Source organism: Ictalurus furcatus, chromosome 10 (assembly GCF_023375685.1).
Source record: "Ictalurus furcatus strain D&B chromosome 10, Billie_1.0, whole genome shotgun sequence".
Classification (NCBI taxonomy): Eukaryota; Metazoa; Chordata; class Actinopteri; order Siluriformes; family Ictaluridae; genus Ictalurus; species Ictalurus furcatus.
In genome coordinates, this window is record NC_071264.1 from 11839491 (window position 1) to 11863982 (window position 24492).

The 24492-nt window shown below is 40.9% G+C and overlaps 1 protein-coding gene across 1 annotated transcript in view; it reads right to left on the reverse strand.

Annotated features, from left to right (window-relative positions):
• nlgn1 (neuroligin 1) overlaps nt 1–24492 on the reverse strand; it is a 231859-nt gene that overhangs the window by 202047 nt on the left and 5320 nt on the right. The window contains exon 2 of the mRNA XM_053634743.1: nt 10417–11212. Coding sequence (XP_053490718.1) covers nt 10417–10900 — 484 coding nt within the window. The 5' untranslated portion in view covers nt 10901–11212. The remainder of the gene's footprint in view (nt 1–10416; nt 11213–24492) is intronic.

A 24492-nucleotide genomic window follows, 5' to 3' on the forward strand; every position in this document is an offset into this window, starting at 1 on the left:
TTATGTTGACGGAAAGCAGCCCGAAGGCATGAATTCCCCCATTTCTAACACCTACCTAATTGCAGTTCTCTCATTTTCGTTACTAATGTATGAGAGCAAAATAATTACTCGCAACATTCTCTGCAGTTTAGCCGCCAAACAGCATGTATGTTACATTGACTGCATCAATTTGAATCCTGCTGCCTTTTCATATTAGTCATAATTAAGCTTTTTTTTTTTTTTATTATTTCTTCCGTCAAATTAACGCACTTGGGTTCTCAAAAATAAATATTGTAATAACGAGTCCTTAGTTTGCCAATTCATAATTCAGACTGATGGTTTGGTAAGCCATGCTTTCACAATGCTGCATCCTCCACACGGATTTACAATGTAAGCCAAATCGACTTAGGGAAACGGGTCATTTTGATCGCTCCAGGAATAATTCATGTTTGATTTTCTGGGTGAGTCAGACAGCAGAGAGGCAGGAAGAGACAAACAGCATCATGCTGCACTTTCAATATTCTGCTCTGTCTCCACCCACATTCACCTGCCTGCTGGAGTCCTCCTAAACAATAAACTACACCCTCACACACACACACACACACACACACACACACACACACACACACACACACACACACACACACATACTGGCCTCACCATACCTCAATAGGCAGAATGAGTTACAGGCTAAACGCTCTATTCAGAGTTGAGTTAAGCATGTGCAGTGAGGAATTCATGTAGAAATTGTGCATCAGGATTCAGAACTCAGACGTACCTACACACTTAAGCACTATTCAGATGGTATTAATCGCACAGGTAAATGTTGACCTGCTATGGCATTACTGCCTGTGTCAGGGTATCTGCAGGTATCAGCACTTCAAATTTAATACTTCTTAATACCATATTCAAGACATTTCCAAAACATTTTAAGACCTGCACGTCACTTCAATCATGCTACACTGAATATAATCGGCTATAATGGACTGTGTTCATGCATATACATCAATTTCTGGGTTTAAGTAAACTATAACAGAGTAATCTGTTATAGAGGGAAATAAGAGACCAGAGCAAATATCCTTTTTGCTCCAACAGTGAAAGAAAAATAAATCCAGAATTTCCTTCCCATTACTTTCAAAGAGAGGAAATAAAAATATAGAGAGATGGATTACGGCAGTCAGAAGAGGAAAAATATGTCAAATTTACCATCACTCCCTCAGCATCTGTATTAGAAACATCTGCTTTTTTGTAATTTAATGCCAGGGTAATGTAACAAGTAGTGTTGTAAATGTACATAAATTTTTGTAAAGAAGAAAATATTATTTATATTTATTTATTTACTTTCCTATTTTGTAATATTACTATTGCAGTGAATAACATTTATTAATAATAATAATAAATATTTATTTGTGGTACAAATAGTAATAGAACAATAGTAATATATTTCCGACTTAACTGACTTTTATGCGTTGGACCTTGTGGCTTTTATTTTGGCGGAAAACCGCAGAAAGACTTAATTTTAGTTGGAGTTTTTAAAATTTACTTCTCATTACCAATCAGGTGAAATGCTGTAAACCTCTGCCCACAAAAATGTTTGAGATTACGCTATCGTAAAACCAAAGTGAATCTGGTTTACGTCGTGTCTAAACGCAGGTTGTAAGTGACTCAAACTCACAGCACAGACAGAGATGAAGTTGGTGTGGAGCGTTTACTGTGAACACTGATGAACCACACACACACTCTGAGTGCGACACAGTCACTCGGCTTTAGCGTTTCAAACAGCAACGAGCCAAAATCAAATCTAAAGCTTCTTTACGGTGTCGGCTCAGCTGCGTTTTTAAGACCTTTGAAACGTGAATTTAAGACATTTTAATGCTAATTAAGGCCTTATTTTTACATTAACAAATTTAAGACATTTTAATGCTAATTAAGGCCTTATTTTTACATTAACGAATTTAAGACATTTTAAGACTTCTTAAGGACCTGCGGACACCCTGCTGTCGCACCTCCTCCGGTGCCCATAGGATTACTCATCCCTGAACCTTGCCAACATGCCTAACGCAACCAAAACCATACGGGCCTCCCCAGTGGCTAAGGCTGTATCAAGCTGCACTATCACCGTTAATGATGCTCAGTGCCATTGGTTCCATATGGTTTCCTCCTTTTATATTTACAGCATTTGGCAGACGCTGTTATCCAGAGCAACTTACATTTATTATACAACTGAGCAGCTGTAATGCTAAGGGCCTTGCTTAAGGACCTAGCAGCAGCAGCCTGGCAATGCTGGGGTTTGAACTCATAACTTTCCACTTAGTAGTCCAACATCTTAACCACTGAGCTACCACTGCTACATAATCTTTTACACCTAATACCACTTCGGCATGTTTGCCTAACACAACCAGAGCCATACAGACATTGACTGTGACAAGTCCCACTGGCTCCGTTAATCCATGCTTAGTGCCACTGGCTCCGTATGGCATAGTTCAGCTGCAGGGTCGTCAGCCGGGTACCACCGCTCAACAGCATTTCCCTCTTTTTAACCCTGAAATGTCTCCTGGTGCTGGAGGGCACCAAGGATGTCTCCCTGCTATCCCCTGCAACAAGAGCTCAGGTTAGGTGTTACTACCCCAACACTTCTCCTTTCTCCTCACCCAGAGCCAAAAGCTAGATGCTATGTGAGATTTCTGCATGCGTAGCAGAGTTTGAGTAAAACAGACACATGTCAATTCACAGTGTCAGTTTGAGTGAAGAGCATTGTCCAAAGGCCACTGTCTGACAGTCTGGTGTAACGACAAAGTCATGTTTTGGGCTGTAAATGTATTAAACACATAAATATGTCTCTATGAATTAATTGTTCGTACCATCCCTTTAAAGCAGGAGTGTCCAAAGTCCACCATCAGGGACAAATGCAGCCCGTGGATAGATGTTAACTGGCCCAAGGCTTTTCTATTACAACGTATGGCACGTGGCCCACTGGCCAACATGTTGCAATGTTTCATTTCACCTGAAGGTGGCAGCAGACCGTGTTAACACAGTCAGCTAAAATGAGAGCTTTTCTCCCACTACACCTGCAAATGAATTTACAGAATGATATTTAGTCTGAATACAGACAAAAAGCAAACAGTGAGAAGGAGCGATTTCAAAAGAGCTGGAAACCACTAAGCATGGAAAAACCTTTTGTGAATTCTTGAAAAAGTCCTTAAAGTGCACCTATTATGGTTTTTCAAATATTACCTTTCAATGTAAAAGCTTTGAAGGTAAAAAATCAAAGCCCACAACAAACGGAGTTCTTGACCCCCAAAAGAAGGAAGCAATTCTGAACAGCTGAAACGAGTCGTTAGTGATTCCAGACGTACTTCCTGTACTAACACCTACGTAGGTTTGTAACAAAAAGCCAAACAGACGGAGCTGAAACTCGTTATGGTAGTGGGCGTTTCCTTCTTTAAACATGCTGACAGCGGTAGACCAATCACAACAGACTGGGACATCTGACCAATCAGAGCAGAGTATGCAGTCTGAAAGGAGGAGTTTAGAGTGAATCCTTTAGAACGGATCATTTAACGAGTCGATTGTGACACTGGGGGGGGGGGGGGGGGGGGAGTGTTTTTTGAACTTGGATGCATGTAAATCTTTTGTATAAGACCTTTAAAACAAAATCAGGCACGTTTCGAAACCACAATAGGTGCGCTTTACCTAAAGTGAATTTCAACCAATTATTATTTTTTTTTATGACAATGTAATTGATGATTATATTAGTTTGTCCAATTACTTTAGGTCCCAGAAATACAGGTTACAACAATAAAAGGTGTAATTCCTACATCGTTCAGCTGATTTGGATGTACATACCCCTAAATTAAAGCTGAAAGTCTGCACTTTGAGCTCATATTCATTATTTACATATATAAATATCAATGACTGGCCCTCAGGTATTTGGATAAAATCTAATCTGGCCTCCCTTGAAAACAGTCTGGACATCCTGCTTTGAAGTCCACATTTTTATTAATTTATTTTTTTGCACGGAGGACGTCGTAGGAGACAGCGCATCTTAATCGAAGCGAATTTTTTAGGGATAAAAATATCAATGAACTTAAAATGAGCCGTGTAGCAGATGAGTGCTAGGTCAGCTTATCCGACAAACACTCGCCACTTTCCTTTAAAGCGCATGTCACACGAACAAAAACATTACTTAAACATGTGATAAATCATACATATTACACATTCCCGACCTTGATTTTGTATTGCTTGGCTTCAATAAGTTGTGCGCATGAGTAACTGTCGGTGCACAATTATAAAATAAAGTAAAATAAAAGATGTGCTGGATCAAGTGCTATTTTATAAGCTGCAGAATAATGATAGTCGAAGCCATATTTTTAAATTAAATCAGATTTGCTGGGATTAATGTGATCACTACAACTAGGACTATTTATATAGCAATATATTGACAGTATACTAGAATACTATTAGACATTATGTGTGCCGTCATCTCATTCATGTATCATTAGTCTTTTTATATGCTTCTTTTTTAAACTGTCTCTCGTTTTTGTAACGCTGTTTTACATTTAACGACAAAGAAATAAACGCTACGTCTCTCTTCAGCCCACATTTTCTATCCCTGAATTGTTTTAATGCTTGAACACAACTGCTTGTGATTAAAGACAGTGGCGTTGAAAAACGCCCATCTGAGATGATTCAGCTCAATAACCTCGAAGGCATGAACTACATGACTATGTGCAGGTAATTTGCCTAATCTGAATGGATTGACTTTCTCTTAACTTTCTCTGTGTAAATATTGCCGTCACCTTTGGACTTAATCTATCCTGAGACCAAAATAAGACAGGGCTCTAGTCAAGGTGATGGAGAAGGAACAACAATAGAAAGAGGGGAAACAAATGAAGGAGACTGAGAGAGGAAAACAAGGGAGAAAGAGGGAGAGATTGTGGCTGTAAGAATCCACTCCTGCCTCAGTTCTCAGTTGGAAGCCTACATCACAGCCCACCTCCCACAGGACTCCTGTCAACCATCGCAAAACTGGGACAGAAAGCGTGTGACAGAGAGAGAGAGAGAGCGAGCGAGAGAGAGCGAGAGAGTGTTTGTGTGTGTGGGGAGAAAGACTACTTATAGCACACAGTACATATCACTCAGTACATGTCAAATTTGATCACATTACCAAAATTAGAACCTGAATCAGGCGCATTTTTCAAGCATCATAAGATCAGTCAGTTAACGTCCCTATGTTGTCCCCTTCTGGCCTTTTTGTGAAATACTGAACATTTACACTCTCATAGTTAGCGAAATTGGCACTGTGCATGTTGTGTGTTCGGCAAAGTACAATTTCTGCATTATGATGTACGTTAATAAATGTTCATATTTTATTACGTTCTCTGACTAAATATGCAAAAGACATAATACTGTTTGCATTTGTTTTCGGAGATGGCAAACCTTAAATAATTCTTATATCAAATCTCAAATCTCTAACATTTACTCTCAATTAGACCACAGCACTGCTGAATGCTCGAATCTGATTGGTCATAAGGTGTTTCATATAACAATATCAGTAGTTACACCTGGCTGTAAAATGAACGTTAATATTAACGTGCTCGTTCTATTCAGTTCAACTCAGTTGTATTTGTGTAGTGCTTTTAACAAAGGACATTGTCCCAAAGCAGCCTTACAGAAATACATCAATTCAGGATACAAATTTTAAACGTTTGAATTTAACTCTAATGAGCGAGTCGGCGGCGACGTTGGCGAGGAAAAACTCCCTGAGACGATATGAGGAAGAAACCTGAAGAGGACCCAGACTCAAAAGGGAGCCCATCGTCATCTGGGTAACACCAGAGAACATTTTCTAACAGGGTATTGCTTCTATAGTCAGTCCCCGCAGGATTTAACGCAGAAATGAACACAAAATCAAGGAAACGCCGCAATATTCGGAGGAGCTTGTAAATGTTTCTAAATGACCGCAGATTTGGGCCAAGACGCATCATGTGATGTCATCGCAACGCACGTTCAGTCAAAGCCCTCTTCAATTAAAAAAAACAAAAACCGTGCGGCACAATTTTGTACGATTGCAATTTTGCCAATTCGAGTAGTTTTCCACAAGAAAAGCACAAAATACTCTCTAAACTGCAGTGCAATTTTTTTTTTTTTTTTTAAAGCTACAGCAAAGTCAGCGAAAGCCTGTACGGACTGTATAGTAACAGCTCGTACCTGTACAGCGGAGGCTCCAAATAATTCAAAACTAATTCAGTTAAAAGTGTGTTGTTTAACAAAGTCATTCTTGTAATTGTTGATGTGGTAAAGTTCAGAGACATTTTATTGTTATTATGTTGTTATTATTATTATTTACATTTATTCATTTAGTAGACGCTTTTATCCAAAGCGACTTATAAATTTGGAAACACGAGCAAAGCGATATATCAAGCAGAGAACAATACAAGTAGTGCTACAATACAAGATTTATAATTGAGTTCTAGAAAAGCAAAGTGCGCAGAGTAAAGGTGTATGTAAGAGCCAGAGTAGGGGTGTGTTTTTTAAAGGATATAGTGGGGGTTAGCATGTTAGGGGTTAGGTAAGTGCTCACGGAAGAGGTGGGTCTTTAGCTGTTTTTTGAAGATAGTGACAGATTCTGCTGTCTGGATTGAGGTTAGAAGTTCATTCCACCACTGAGGGACAGTTAGTGTGAAGGTTCTGGAAAGGGACCTTGAGCCATGCCATATCATTATTATTATTAAACTACACGACATTGTGAAATGTACCTATGCCTAATCAATTGAGTTTGTAATCAGACACTTCCTGTCCTAATGGTGCCATCACAGCATCATCAAAACAGAGAAGAGCGCTTAAAAACTCTGCACCGACGAGAGCAGGAACATTTTGAAAATGTTCACACGACCCACTACCAGACACGAAGGCCAAGAAATATAGTCAACAGAACGGAGCAGATTCCTTCCTGCCTGCATGAACAAAGATCAGAGAAGTGAAGAGACGATGACGAGGCCGCCGGTGTTTAAAGGCAGTGGTCTAGACACGTAAATGCCGCCAGAGACCATCAGATCAAGCGATGACACGGAGTCTGATGTGGATGACTCTGATAATCAAAGTGAGAACTCATTTCTCATTGTAAACTGATTATTCTTTCAAACCTGGCAGCATTTTTTTTCTTCTCCATAAGTAGAATAGGTTCTAAATGTAGATGAAGGGAACTGTCTCTGGTTTTGACTTTTGGGGATAACTGAAAAGTTCAAACGGAAAAACTTTGCTTTCTGACATTTGATCATGTGAAAGGTTTTCCCAGGCCGCCACACATTTACTTGCTATTAGCCTTGGTATGTAGTGTTTCTTTTCTGAATTATGATTAGCATAAAGGTTATAATTTTATGCTACAGAAAATTCAGAGTGCTTTTTTTTTTTTCTCTGATCTAGCTCCCTGAAATACACTCTGGATTACTGTAGAGAAAATAATTCACATAACATATATGGTCAAACCCAGTGTCCCTATCAAAAACATAAGAAGAGGAGAGAGAAAAACCACACAATTGATTCACTCCTCATCAACTTGTCAAAATTGCCACACAAAAAAATAAAATCACCCCACTTTTAAAATCATTTCATGCAGAATATTGTGTTTAAAAGCATCAGTGTGTGCTTCCTCTGACGCCTGGGGGCTAGATTTAACATCAACCACCAATTAGCACTAATCTCATTTATACTCATTTAAACATTACATCAGCTAAGTCTTTGTGATATTTTTTTTTTTTTAGGATACCTTCGAGTGAATAAATAAAACCTGAAAGTACAGCAGGAAGAAGAAAACATATGAGCCAGTTGGCAGAATGTTTACACACCGCAAAGCAAAAGCTTTTCTCATTATTCACTCAAAGTGGATCAGAGTTCTGACCCGAGATCAGGTCTGATTTATGACAATGACGACGCAGTGAGCCGTGAATGGCTTTCTCTACAGCTGAAATGAGGCACATGAACAGTAGAACTGCTGAAGCATTGTAAACATTTAACCAAGAACAACAGAACTTTAGTCACATTACAGATATCACAATATATTCACATTGTAGGCTAAATACACTAGACACAAACAAGACAACACTATGAGTCTCCCCATTGGTCTCCACTCTTTCTTTTTTGTTTTCATTTCAAATGATCTGATTATGTGAAACGTGAGGACCTGTTTACACCAGTGCGTTTTGGTTTAAAAATGAAAACGATCCTCGTCCACACCGGCGTTTCCGCTGTGTTTCAGAAACGATCTCCGTCCACACATTGCACGACCGAATACGCATGTCACATGACCACTCATGCACACTGGGCATGCGAATAGAAGTGTCAACAGGAAGTAGGTTGCTAGTCCAAACCGGCGTTCCATGTATGGTTTACGCTGCTTGAAATGAGATTTCTCTCGACAGTCCGATTTCTCTAACCATAGCTCGCCTCTTGTGCATGTAGGCAGCTGCAGTATTATTAAATACAGAAATCCAGTCTCTGTGTTGTTGTGTATACGATCAAGGTAGTGTAATGGTCATATGGTAGGGGCTTGACGAATCAGGGAAGGATACGCAATGATCCAGAAGACCCAATCAGGAAGCGAATGTGGGCGGAGCCACGCCTTCATTTTCAAAAGTCTTCGTTTTGGTCTGTTTACACTGAAACGCGGGTCCTGAGTTTTCAAACTAAAACTGGGTCTTCTACATTTCCAAAAGTCTCCGTTTTCAAGGGTCGAGAATGCCGGAGTAGTGTAGACGACAGGCGTAACTGTAGCAAAAGTTATGCGTTTAAACCGAAAACATGCTAGTGTAAACAGGGCCTGAATCCTTTGTGGGGCACAGGCTAATTTAGCCAGCTGCCACAACTCTGCAAACAGATAGCTCTGACAAACACACGGTGTTTAATGGGTGCAGGAAGCTGGTGGATTTGAAAAGGCTTGTGTTGTAATGACTGCTGAGTGTGTTGAAGGAGGAAATATTTGATTAGTGTGGATTAGAGAAGTCAGAGGACAGAAAAGGTCAAACCAGAAGAGGGAAATGTTAACCTCGGAGGCAGGGGGTGGATGAAGGGTAGAGGTTAAGAGAAAACAGACAGAACAGGAAGTTGGGCCACAGCCATCTCCGCTCCATCTGCCATCTCCGTTTACATGTCAGAGTCTCAGCCATGTTTTTTTTTTCCTTTTTTAATTCCTCTTCTTTTCTTTTTTTTTTGACATGTCATAGCAAGTAAGGTCAAAGTGGAACCGTAAATGACTACATTAATCATAGAGGCTAGATCAAGAGGGAGGTCACTAGACACGGTGTAGGCCATGCCGAGTGGGAGGGAACAGAGGGAATGGAGTGTGTGTCGGGCATTATCTTGATGAAGCCGTTATCGATTTAGCTAGTGTAAGCCAATGGAATTCAGATAACGTCTCTTTTAATTGAGATTACATTTTGCAAGTTCAACGTGCACCCATCCAATTTAAGAGTGGGTATGGTACCGTTTAGCTTTTAGCTCCTCATAGATGGAATCAACATTGAGCCAATCAATGAGCCGAGATCTTACTGCTTCCTTTTCTTTTTTTATTTATTTATTTTTTTAACAAACTGTGGGATGGAGGGGAGATCTTTTGTCTTGTCTTTTTTTCTTTATTATTATTATTATTATTTTTTATCATGTCAGTGCATACATACCTCCTTTTCTACATATTTTCTTGCCCGGTTTCCTGGCACATTCCTTGGATATTCTTTTGACTGCAAAAATGAATAGAAGACTAAAGAATAACATGGAGCTCCGTTACAGACAGCGGGAGCATGCAAACAGCACTGAGACGAGGAGGGAAAAACATGGTTAACAGTCTCTCTGTCTTCCAATCCATCATTAGCATCATCATCATCACCATCATCATCATCTTCATCATCTTCATCATGATGATCATTATTACTCTAAATGAGGTTCTCACTCTATGATCCTAGCTCATTGTACCAGCACACACAATGGACACATTATGAACTGCTGGCTGAAAAGTGAGAGTGAGAGAGGCGGGAGTTCAGAAGGAACCAGCTTCACCTAATAAATGGACGTGCTACAGCACATGGAGGTGTGCTTGCGCAAAGGGATGGCGAGGGAGGTTAGGAGACATGTACAGCCACACTTACTTACATATACACACACACATATACGTATATATATATATATATATATATATATATATATATATATATATATATATATATAGGCACTCACTCGCATCACGCATAAACCAATCCCCAAATACACACACACACACACACACACACACACACACACACACACACACAGAGAGACACATAAAAGCAGTGGCATGCATGCTGACATGCAGCGGTCATGCTTTTCTAGGTTCACTCACACAAAGGAGATACAGAGACAAGACAAACGGATCCGGGGATCCACACCGCTGCACACATACACACTCACCATCCTCTGTGGGCACGTAAATGTTTAGGAAAAGGCAGTCTTCGCTCTGCTCCTGCACGTAGGTCGAAACCACCTCCAGGCCATTGGTGAACCATACGGGCAACATGACATCAGGCAGCCTGCCCTCCACAACGCTTTGTGGGCACACAGGGCCAAAGTGTGTGGCGTTGCGGATGTCTTGCCAGGGCACGGGCGGCTCGGGGGGCTGAAATCGCCTCTCCCCTGTAGGAGGTGCTGCGTAGGGCACGCCCAGGAACTGGATCACGGGCCCCAGGATCTCGTTGTTCAGTTCTTTCTTGAAGCCCCTCAGCTTGCCGTATGCCGTGGTCACCACGGGGTCCAACTCGTCCAGCTTCTCCGCAGCACCCACCCAAGTCTGGAGCGCCAAGGCCAGCACCCACAGCAGGGAGGGCAGCTCCAGGCCAGCGCCCATATCCGGCCGTGACTGCATGGCACTCCAGGGTCGACCGAGCTGGCCGAGCATAGTTCGCTAATTCCCCTCCCCTCCCCCACAGTGATGCAAGCTCCGACACTGGTTTTATATCCGCTATATCCTTTGACTGGACACGCTCAAAACCGAGAGGTCGCACCTTCGGAACGTAGAACTCTCGAAACGTCCAGTGGTTCTTCGCATGGCAAGGGCTCCCACATCGAGCGCTATGCGTGGCAAAGCAACATCTTCGCCACACGCTATTCGTCAGGTCACGTCCTATCCACGCAGCCGATCTCCATGCTAGCCATTCACGACTGGTTGTGGACAGATAAATCAAGCCCGCTGAGGCCCCAGGTCTATATCCTGCAGGAAATAAAAAAGAATTCATTAGTGCCTGGATAGAGGCAGATGGGGAGTGCAGCTTTATTGAGCGTTACGGTCCTGCACGGTTGCCATCAAGCGGAATGTTCCAGAATCAGAGCTCAGCTATATGACGCTGCATCTATCATGCTGACCGCTGAGACCCGGTTAGTTTAAGAGAAGCTCTGAACTCACTGACATTGATGCAGCTTCAAAAGAGGGTCAATTGGAGGAGAGACGCTATAATAGGGCTATAACTGTGGTACAGCTTCAGGTATTAAAATAGAGGTGTCCTAGAGAACTGTAAATAAAGGCAACACAGAAGATTCATTTTCACTCAGCCGGTACAAGGCCAAAAACAATCGTAGTCTGTGGAGACTGACGTTAATTAGGATGATACTATAGACAAACAACAAATAAAGTAGTTGAAGATAAACTTAGAGTTTATCTTCCCAGCACATTTCAACTTCTTACTCAACTAAAAGGGCCTATTTCACCCTTGCACACATATGAAAGCTATTTTTACATCCTCCGCAGGAAACATGACTTAATGAGCAAGACGAGTACATTTATAACTGCTTCAGGAGATGCAGAGACAGCCGCGTTCAGATCTGTCCTTCACTTAGCACGCTAAACGATAGAACCGCCACTACTCCCACAGCAACACAATAGGGTTTATGTTCACAGACAACAGGACACTTGTGCTGAACAGTACTGTAGAGCCACACACAGACTGAAGAACGCTCTGCTCCGAGCTTCCTAACAAGCAGATCATTCAGTCGCACACATGGAGGATTTGGAATTTCCGGCGCAAACCTACAGTAGCAGCTATGTCCGAACAGAGCGGCTGAATGAGAACCAAATTAGAGTGACATTCTCTCTGGCCTCAAAACCATAACCTTCTATTACGTTTGATCCAAAATATGCCAATATGATCCAGCCAAATGCCCAGGCATGTTCAGAGTCATGGTCAGAAAATGCTTGTTTTTTTCCAGAGTTTCAGAGTATAAATACATGCTCTTGGAACTTATCGATACATATACCGATACTGACACCTATACATATAGCAATACTGACACCGATACATATAGCGATACTGACACCGATACATATAGCGATACTGACACCAATACATAGAGCGATACTGACACCGATACATATACCGATACTGACACCGATACATATACCGATACTGACACCTATACATATACCGATACTGACACCTATACATATAGCGATACTGACACCAATACATATACCGATATTGACACCGATACATATACCGATACTGACACCGATACATATACCGATACTGACACCGACACTGACACTGATACATATACCGATACTGACACAGATACATATACCGATACTGACAGAGATACATATACCGATACTGACAGAGATACTGACACCAGGAGCAAAGAGTAGATGATGGCGAGTGAGGGGAAAGGAAGCACAGCTTTCAGTGATTGCCTAACTGAACTGATCATGCACACTTCTGTTTCTCTGCATGATCACTTCACCGCTTCACGCTTTGTGTGTGCACTTTCATGCACCTCGTGCTCATTTGTAATGACCGTGCTCGCTGACACTGCTCTGTGCACTCTCTATTAACATTACGTTTAAAACGCCAAAAGATTATTTGTATTGTAAGAAGATGCTGTAGTAGTTTATATTTTCACAGAGCACAGTTTGCAGTCTATGTGGGTTTCCTTTGAGGCTTAGTTAAGATACAATCATGTGGTATCAGATTTTGGTACAGGAACCCCTTTTTTCTTTTTTTTTTTTTACACGAGACAGCAATATCAGTATTGTTACTGGACACATCATATGGTACAACCGAACTACCACTAAAGCTGTCATGTCATTTCATGGTATAATCATTTATGGCCTAGTGAGTCCTCTAAAGCAGCACCTCTAAAGCAAGTTCCATTTGTCTTACTGGGCTGTCAAGATAATTAGTGAACGCGCCTTGAAATTATCGCCTGATTTATCTTTCTCTCGGTCTTATCTTGGCCTGGTCCTCATTTCTGCCCTTTGCACTCCATATTTCAAAACAAACTGCCGTTTATTGACTGGAGTGGACAAATGGTATGTGTCCATACAAATGCAAACGGCATCCTAAAATAATTAGGCGAAAGGAATAAAACAAGAAGCCTGAAATGAAAAATCCGCTGCATTGATTGGGTGCTGTATTGTTAATGAGACTATAAAAATGCTGGGAGGTTTTCTACAACGGAGCGGGAAGAAAAACTGCGGCCGGGGCCGGGCCCCGCCGCGAGCCGGGCAAGCGAGCCAAATATTTAGATTATGCAGGGAGAAATGGAAAGCCAGACACACGGTTTGGCTTCAAAACGATAAAACACTGTCTATGTAATGAGAAAGAGTGTGTCAGAAATGATATACTGTAGAGCTGGTTTGGAGTAAGAGAGAGATAGTTGAGCTTGCATTATCCGAGTACCTCGCACTACCTAAAAGCACATGCAGGGAGTAGTTCAAAAAATAAAGCAATCAACTCATTTAACCTTGAGCTACATACATTTTAGCTGGATTTTTCTTTAGAGCTTTCATACAGTATATGCTAGATTCATTCCATTAGAAGAATCAAGAGGGTTCAAGAGCATATATCCAGTCCTTTTTGTTTGTGACATATATCATATTTTACTTTCATGCCTTGGTGATTAAGGGCATGTTCACACCTATTAGTCTGTTTGCCAAACCTGAAAGTGAGTGAAATTAATGCTTTTTGATTCATCTGCTATTTGGTTTGGTTTCACAGTGCACCACACTAAACTAAGAAAAGGTCTGTGTATATGGCAGAAAATTGGCTTGTAAAAATAATAATAATAATAATAATAATAATAATAATAATAATAATAATAATCTTTCACTTAATGGTCATAAATAAGAAAATTTAAATACTACTTAAGTATGGGGAACATTGAGGTGGTGATAAATAAACTATTATATAATTATATAAATATCCAGTTTAAAGCATTCATTTTTCTCTTTTAAATACCCAGAATGCATCATGTTTCTCCAGCGCTAAGGTTCTGTCCTTTGGCGAAGCACTTCTCGGCTCAGTTTAGCAGCTCTTGTTTACCAAAAAATAAAAAATATACAAAATAAAAATCCCAACCCTAAACACATGTTTGGTTTAGTTACTTAGATAAGAGCTCAAATTGCATTCGCGCTGCAATCAAAGTTCACCGAACCGTGTCGCTCTGACGCTCTCGGACCGAGCGTGACCGTTATGTTCTCGCCTGCATAAACCGAAGGAGAAAGCACATCGGGCTTTGATTCACACAGACTAAGTGCTGCATATGTGACAGCACCCTTAATGGATTTTCTGAGAACATGCATGGGGTCAGTACCATTTAAATGGATTTGCTGTAAAGCTCCTCTTTAAAAAACAGAGCAGATTCCGTTTCTAAAGATTTCTAAAGAAATACTACAGCCAGGTTGCTTTCTTAAAATGTTCCTAAAATCGCTTCTTTGTACGTTCAGTAATTTCACAGAAAAGGTCCCCCCCCCCCACAGTCTGGGTGCATTCCTGACCCTTTTAGCCCCTTAAATTTCACACATGTTCAAAAGAACACATATTTCTCACTCTTCCTTTCTTCTGTGCTATTTTAGCTCTACTTCTTGTTGGTGATTATCTGAACAGTAGCGCATTTTGCACACTGGCCCAAAACAATATCCGCCATACTGCTGTTTAAAAAAAAAAGGAAAAAAAACTTTTTCTGCAGCATACCAAATAAGCAATGTGCCTACACACTGAAGTAGGGAGCAATGCCGAGGTCAGAATTCAAATCAAAGAACTTTTAATGAAGTTCTGAATATTCGCTCTGCAAGAGCTGGGAGATGGTTTTTGATTAGACGCTAGTGCAGCGTGGAAAACAAACGACCTATTATTTTAGCGCGAGCTGTCTGAAGCGCAGGACGAAGGGTGCGAAAGGCGGCTTATTGCCGCAGTCAGTCAAAAGCCTGAACAGTCCATCACCATGTGCTTTAGGTCCACGCAAGCCTCGCGCTGACCTTAATGATCTCATTCCACCTCCAATCAGGCTTTGAGGAAATTTATAGGCAGCGGCTTATATGCCTATTTTCACTGATGTGCTTAGCTTGCAGGACTGCCCGGCTGCCGCTGGAGGAGGAATGGAGAATTTTTTTGGTTAGGCCCAAGTAAATTGGTGAGGATTCAGAAAGCTTCCTCCCACCCCCCCCACCCCCAAAAAAACTAAACAAAACATGGCACACAGTTTGAGATATATTCACTGTATCATCAGTTCTGTGTAAAAGCTGTCACCTGGTCTTTGGGGGCCGGAGTAATGAGACATGATGGCGTTGGCTGTGACTGGGGTGTGCGCGTGTTTTTTAACAGGTACACAGACAATGTGAGAACGGGGGGGGGGGGGGGGAGTTATTCTTGTAGTGCAAGTGTGAAATGCACATAGCACAAAATGAAACGCATGGGAATATGACATTTTTACAGTTACATTTATATAGCACTTTTCTAGACACTCGAAGCGCTTTACATAGAATGGAGGGGTGATGATAATCTCCTCAACCACCACTAGTGTGTAGCATCCACCTGGATGATGCGACGGCAGAACGCCCGCCACACACCAGATATTGGTGGAGAGGAGAGAGTGATGCAGCCAATTCAGAGATGGGGATTATTAGAGGGCCATGATGGAGAAGAGTCAATGGGGGAATTTTGCCAGGACACCAGGGTTATACCCATTCTCTTTTACCATAAATGTCCTGGGATTTTTAATGACCACACAGAGTCAGGACCTGGGTTTAACGTCTCATCCGGATGACCACGAAAGATAGAAATGCTTCTCTATGTATTCTCAATGCTGGACAGAACGTGTTTGACTAACACAGATGCAAATGCACTGGTCATAACCGCATCATTTTGTGCCTGGAGGACAAATGAGAGCTTACCATATAGATCATATTGTAGATACACAACTTGCAAAGCCATCCCCCAGAATATTTGTATATTCTGTACACTTTTCTGGCCACAAGCTTCAGAATCCTGAAGAAATCTGTTTGTCTGTCCACATGTCCATGCATGAGCACTTCTGTGTTTGCCAGTTCACAACAGGAAATCCTCCGAACACCATCACGCAATGAGTTTCTTTAAAGATCGCCATGTTTAAAAGGTTTTCAATACTGGTGTTTTCATAAACAGATATCGACTATGAGATATCCTCATGAGTTTGCTGAGGTCTGTAGTTGTCTGCTCTGTCAGTCAAATTGCCTCTTTTTGTGAAAGTAGGCAGTTCTTGGTCATGCTGAGTGACAGGAAATACCAGAGAGAATAGTAATTGTAAACCTACAAACTACTGCCTGTGTACCTCAGTGTACAGGTGCATCTCAAAAACATTATGGAAAAGTTTTTCCCATAATTTAATTTAACAAGTGGAACTTTCATATATTCAAGATTCATTACACCTAAAGGTAAATAAGCCTTTTTCAAGCCTTTTTTTGTTTTAATTTTGATTATGGCTAACAGCTCATGAAAATCCAGTATCTCAGAATATTAGAATAAAGAATTTATAATCCAGAAATGTTGACATGAGAAGCACTCTAATCAGATAATTAACTCAAAACACCTGCAAAGGTTTCCTGAGCCTTTAATCTCTCAGTCTGGTTCAGTACACAACCACAATCATGGGGAAGATGAAAGTAAATTTTGCATTTCATTTGGAAATCAAGGTCCCAGAGTCTGAAGGAAGAGTGGAGATGCACAGAATACAAGTTGCTTGAAGTCCAGTGTGAAGTTTCCACAGTCAGTGATGATTTGGGGGGCCATGTCATCTGCTGGTGTTGGTCACTGTGTTTTCTCAAGTCGAGAGTCAATGCAGCGTCTACCAGGATATTTTAGAACACTTCATGCTTCCATCTGCTGACAAGCTTTATGGAGATGCTGATTTCCTTTTCCAGCAGGACTCGGCACCTGCCCACAGTGTCAAAACTACTAGTAACTGGTTTACTGACTGTGGTGTTACTGTGCTTGATTGAACCTCATAGAGAATCTATGAGAGACAACAGACCCAACAATACAGACGAGTTGAAGGCCGCTATCAAAGCAACCTGGGCTTCCATAACACCTCAGCAGTGCCACAGGCTGATTGGCTCCATGCCACACCGCATTGATGCAGTAATTCGTGCAAAAGTTTTAAAGCCCTACCAAGTACCGAGTGCATAAATTATCATACTTTTCAGAAGGTCAACATTTCTGTATTATAAATTCTTTATTCTATTATTCTGAGATACTGGATTTTTGATTTCCGTGAGCTGTAAGCCGTAATCATTAAGATTAAAACAAAAAAAGGCTTGAAATATTTCACTTTATGTGTAATAAATGTAGAATCTATGAAAGTTCCACTTTTTGAATGAAATTAGGGAGAAAAATGAACTGTTCCACGATATACATTTTTTTGAGATGCACCTCTGCAGTATATTAGCATGAGCCTCCAAGTTACAATGTTTTAGAATAATACTGACAAAACTCCCAGGTTCCTGAAGGGCATCTGTTCTAAAAACTCTCTCAAAGCTCTGCATCCACAAATGCAAAAAAAACAAAAAAAAACAAAAAAAAAACAAGATCTATAAGTTAATTCACAGCCCATGATTTAGTGCATGCCTGCAGTAACATGGTGAAGCAAACAAGATCCTGCAGCTCAGCATCTATCTACAGCTCTGCTCCATATCAAATGACAGCTAGCAGGCAGCCCACGCAGACTATGTGCTACCACTCTGTTAGTGTAAAAGTACTTTCTCTCATTCTCACCATCCTTCACTCTCTCTCTCTCTCTCTCTCTCTCACACACACACGCACACACTCATCCCTGACCATCCATAAGGCCCTGTAGACGGTACATGTAGTAAGCATGAGCAAGTTGTTTGTATGTGTGGGACGCCACTCGTTTCGTTCTCTTTTTTCACCTGGCTGCCATCTTGCGACATCTGCTCCAGGAGGTCACCAACGAAGCACTATGTTGGCGTGGAAACCGAGCAGCTGAGCTCTCAACCAATGAAAGAGCCCCGAGAGAGAACGGAGCTTCCCACTCACTCTCTGTGGGACTTTAAGTCCACCATGCGTGGGAACGTCATTATCATGCATCCTGAAAACAATAAGCTGCGCAATTAGACTTTAAGCACGTTTTTTTTTAGCATTTCTACAAAGCGTGAGAAGGGGTTGGAACTCTCCAAAGTTTTGATTCTGCATGGAAAATGCCTCATCAACATCAGCCAGTCAAGTAACCATGAGGGCCAATTAAATTATTTGACATCAAAGTCTTAATTAGTCAGTTCCTGGAGAACTTGAATGCTTTGGGGTTACAACTGTAACTTAGGGAGGAGGCAAATGGGTACATTATTGTCATGTTGCTTCATTTGGAGCATAGAGTACAGACACTGGGAGGGCCTAGACGGGTCTCTTAAAAACCAACATGATACTGTGCGCTTTTATCATTTTCCGTAGAACAGCACAGCCTGAATACTTCACTTTTTTGCTGTGATGGAAACAATTTCGAATGTCTCCATCTTGTGCCATAAGACACAGATATTGGATTAGCCGCTGTTTAATAATGATGCATGGCAGTGATGTGAATACATCAACTAACTGGGAGGGATTTTTTTGTTTTCGTTCATTTTTTTTTACTTTCATGTGGTCATGAGCAAGCGGTCAGATATGAGCTTGTGGGAAAAACAAGAACATTGCATTTACAGTGTTCATTCATTCATTCATCCTTAGTAACTGCCTGATCAGTGCTGCGGTGGATTAAAATGAGATTTATATTGGAGAATTATTGCAGAATTATTACTAATATTAAAGCGCATCTCTAGGTTAGCACGCTTGCCTCGCTCCTGCGGGGTTGGGGGTTAGATTCCCGCCTCGGCCCTGCGTGCGCAGCGTTTGCATGTTATCCCTGTACTTCGGGGGTTTCCTACCCCAGTCCAAAGGCATGTGTTGTAGGCTGATTGGCAAGTCTAAATTGCCCCGAGTATGTGTGCGATTGTGCTATGCGATGGACTGACACCCCGTCCAGGGTGTCTTCCCTGCCTTGTGCCCCAAGTCCCCTGGGAAAGGCTTCAGGCTCCCCGCAACCCTGTGTAGGATAAGCGGTACAAAAAATGGATGGATGGATCCAATTATCTCGAGTGATGCAGCTGAGGTTGAGAAATTGTCGGAGCCAGAATTGCTCTGCGTTTTTTCCAGTGTGATAGAGTATTGGATATAAGAAACAATTATAAAAAAATTTTAAAAAACAGTTTAAGCCACACCCACTTCAGATTTAAATCTGAAAACAGATACAGATAGTGGAATTGCTCTACACCCCAACTGCACAGTGATGACGTCAGGAGGCAACATAAAGGGAAAAACTAGTTAAGTGAAATTTGCAAAGTATATTTGCCGTTTGAAGGTGGGCAGGTGTGCAGGTGAAAGGAAAGATAAAGCGAGTTGAGGAAACACTCCAGCTTCTCTCACTTTAACAAGCTGCAGGATGCCCATCGATCCACCAAGCCCTCACGCACACACAGCGATTGAGAGGTGAAAAGTGGAATTCTGACTGCGCTGACCACGGGGAGGGGAATAAAAAAAATACGCAAGTCTATTTAATGAGTTTAGCTCTGCTTGATGCTCTCAGACCCCAGGACAACATGTGCCCGATGTTCTCTTGTCTTAAAAGGTGAGAGAAGATATTTTGCTCGGAATAGTAGAAAGGAGAAAAGTGAGTGCCACTGAATGTTTGCTAGAAGGTCAAGCTAGGCAGTGCACATGAGCAGGAAGAGAAATCCACATTCTGTTTACATGTACTATACTCCAGTTATGATTAAACATAGTTGTCTGACAGATTAGACTAGAGCTACAACAACTAACCAATAAAATTAATAATAATCGATTATGAAAATCGTTGTCAACGAATCTCACTATCGATTAGTTGGTCTGCAGGCGGAACGGGGTGCGTTTACTCATTACGTTACTTCTGTTCAGAAAACACGCTTCGGAGAGGAAATACTAACGTTCTGAACCAAATGACATACTGTACACTTACACTATGCACTCTGTACTCTACCATCTAGTGTGTGGATTTTAGAAAGGTAATATCGTCTCGAATAGAACACTAGTTGCTGCTTCCTAATCAATGGCGCATGACGTCATACGTACGTAATGCGACGCCACTAGCTTTAGCCTAATACCCAGAGTCACCGACAATGACTTTCTGAACTTTACTGTTTATGTCAACTTTACCTTTTATAAAAAGTAATGCATAAATACTATTATATAATATAAACTTATATATTAGTTTTTATTTTATATATATATATATATATATATATATATATATATATATATATATATATATATATATATATATATATATATATAAAGTATTTATACATTATTTTTATGGATGCACAAAAAGCACTGAATTAACTACAGTCCTAAATGAATAATAAATATTCTGGTGTGTGTATTTTCATATATAATTGGACAAACAGTTGTGTAAAGTTTTAGTCTGAAGTTTATATTTGTAACACTCAGTTTGTGGATTTTATTTTAAATAAAAGAAAAAAACGGTACTGAAAGTTTGCCGCTCCTCCATTCGATTAATCGAAAAAATAATCGATTATGAAAAATAATCGTTAGTTGCAGCCCTAGATTAGACATGATATCAACTGAACAAAACACACTAAGCTCCAGCTTGCTCTACCAGAGCTGTGTCCCGTTTATGGATTCCTTTATGACTAGTAAAGTTACTGTAGGACATGTGAGGATGACATCTTACTCTTCGCTATAACAGCTGGCCTCATATTTTACTAAATGCAGTGCCTCGATGGCATGCTCCTACTTCATTTCCCTTCCCTTCCGCACCATTACCTCCGCTCGTCTGCCAAGGCCAAGCCGGATCTAAGATCTGTCCTTTCGAATCATTTCTCCTGCTCCATTTATTAAGCTAATCCCGTACACATTACAGTCCATTTGATGAGACCACGCTACGCTTTAATGTTTATGCTGCAATAGGACTGTTTAAAATAAAAGCCCTAAAGGACAGGTGCGCGATAAACGGACCAACAGGTAGCGTTCCTACTTAGCCCTCCATCTGAGTGTGCACAGCGGTCCTTAAGCACCGCAGACGCAAGAATTTTTAAATGAGAAACCGCCGTTGTTCTTCCTCGGCCTGCTGTGCGCAGCCACGTCAGCTACGTGCAAACGATTACCGCAAAATAAAAGACAAACAGCGCGGGAGACGTTTAAAGAGAGCTTCTTGTCTGCTCGGTGAACGGGAAACTGACGAGCCAGTAGGTAGAACGGCACCACACAGAGAGTCCCAAAAAAGGTTTCCCAAGCCTATTTCTTGTGTAACTGATATAGATATATATTTATATATTCCACATGATAGATTGCGAATCTGCCTGTTGCTCTTCCACCTTGTATTGCAAACCGGCACACAAGATCAACTGAGAAAACCCCAAATGACTATAATGACACCTACATTACTATAATGACGCAAGCACTATTTTTTTTTTTCACTCTGTACCACGACAAAAAGTCAGCTAGATGTTGTCCAATATTTTGGTTATGAACTGTTTTTATCTCACATTATACACAAAGGATTTTATCTGAATCTGGCTAGAGAATGTCTTTTCTATGTTTGAAACGCGAACACATTCAGAATGATTACATCATGTGTTAGAAAATCTGATCCCATGAGACGCAACAGAATACTCACATAGATTATATAGGTTTTTCCTTTGATGTAGGTGTGAGCAAGCCGTCAAATATGAAGCTCGCAGGGCAAAGATAAAGATGTTCATTAACATGAATGTAGAGCGCAATGCATTTACAGCGTCCTTAGTAAGTGCCTGGTCAGGGCTGTAGTGATTTAAAATAGGCTACTAGTTTTATATGTTGGGAAATAGAACCAATTACATTTGCCGGAACATACTGTGGGAAGGGAGAAACTATATAATAACATGCAGGATTTAAAAAAAAAACATCAGTCCTGTGCTCAACATCTCTAGTTGAGACTAACTGCAAACTCGAGTGATGTAGCTGAGGATGAGGAACTGTCAGAGCCAAAATTCACACACCATGCTGGCATTTCTACCTCTGGATTTTCCAGTGGGGTTTTTTTTTAGTGTTTCTGGGGGCAGTAGTGGTGGAGTTTATATTGCATTTAAAAAACAAAAACAAACAAAAAAACTGGTAATTTAGTCCATGCCAACTTTAGGTGTAACTGCGAATACAATTATGGATATTTGGCACAATAAACACGTACAGATAGTGTCACTGCGTTACATCACAAATAAATACCAAATAAAAATGTCAGTAGGGTTCAGCAATGGTTCAACAACCGGTTTTTTCTCTGGTTGTTGAACCTTCTTGTGTGCCAGGTATCTACAAATAAAAAGTTAATAGCCTGGATTTGAAATCCTGCTTAGTCCAGGTGGCTGGGCTTATGAATTTAATAGCTCCAAAAAAAAAAAACCCTCACACAAACTACCTGACCAACTCGGATCTCAGTTCGGTGGGTCGGTCTGCAAAGCAAAAAAATAAATAAATAAAATAAAAAATAAAACAGTAATACTTGATGACACAAACTACCCAGACACACGAAGCACAGCATAAGAATATTCCTTATCTGAACATAAAAGACTTAGCCTACAGGTATTTCCAGTAAATTGAAGAGCCGGTAAAAGAAGTATATTAAACACACGTGAGAAAACACTGGAGTATCTAAACATCTATCTAAAATGTCATGGATTCTGAAACACTTACTATATCTTATGACACTCATAGCAGATTCGGTTTAACTTGAAGTTATATACATGTCATTAAACATAAAGATACTTCATCCCCATGTTCGATTAGGCCTGCTAAAGTAAAAGGCTACTTTCCAGTGTATTTTTATGGAATTTTTTTTTGCTTAGCGAATGCAATTTCAGCTTTCTGAAGGTCACATCTTTATGCAAAAAGATGAGACGCCTGCTTTAGATTCATCCAGCATTAGACACTGGCAATCTACAGAGGATCAGTGTGCATGAGTTAACTGTTCGGAAGCTGATTTAATTTAGCTTAGAAGAGAAGTCGGGATGGAAGGAGCATAAAATTGAAAGCTACGAGATATCAGTACAGATTTGATCTATTCGATAATGAGGTGATGGATATGTGTACATATGGGTATGATATGTATATTTTATCGGTTTAGTGGATTCACAAAACTCATCTAGGACACAATTTAGTATATTACTTCATAGGCTGCGTCTGAAATCGCGTACTGTGACGGTACATACTGCGTTTGATTCAGTGCCTACGTACTGATCAGTATATGTGTGTAGCATGAATACAATCCAGACATCCTGCATCTGCCATGTTGACACCGTAATGTGACATCGACTGATTCTGACAGCTCTTCCGTGCCAGTCCCGTTGCCTTATGGGATAGCGCTGTGTTCCTACCGCAGAATCGAGGCGGAAGCAGTGTGTCGTCCGGGAATTTCTTGCCTACTGTTTTATGAATACTAAGAATTCGGACATACTACTCCTTTCGTGTACTGCTTTTCACCTACTGTATAGTAGGGTAGTATTGGATATTCAGACGCAGCCATAGTCTTGTCCTGTAGGTTATCATGTATAATATGTCCAGTAGACTATTTGAGTATTTGATTAAAGATATAGCCTCTTTATATTCAAATTATTCTAGAAGAATAACAAAAGCTCAAGATTAATTCATTTCGATGTCTTGATGTTGTTCTCTTTGGCTATACTTGACTATATCAACTTAAGGGTATCATTAAATGACGCTCTCATCGTAGGGCGATTGTGAGTTCAAAACCCAACGATGCTACAGCCATCCGTGGCTAGAAACCGATGGAGCAAAATTGGCCGTGCTCTCCGAGTGAGAGGGATGGCATTACTATTTCTCCCCTGTCAATCACAGCAACACTTGCCAGCCATGGGCAACAATGAGCTCATGTATGCGGAAGAGGGTGGAAAGCACGTCCCTCCCAGTGTGTTATTCTGCCCTGACGCGGCAGAAGCTGCGGGTTGAAAACATGCAGCTGGCTGGCTTCAGAGGAAGCACGTGTTAACCTTCACCCTTCTCTGTTGGTAGCTGTTGTACGATAGTGGAGAGCTGGCTGGTGGGTGGGAATTCACAGGTGACCAAATTATCTTAATCCTTCAGCCGGATAACTGAAAGGTGATGTTATTTTCTGCCTGCAATGCTGGAGGTTATATTTGACAACATACCT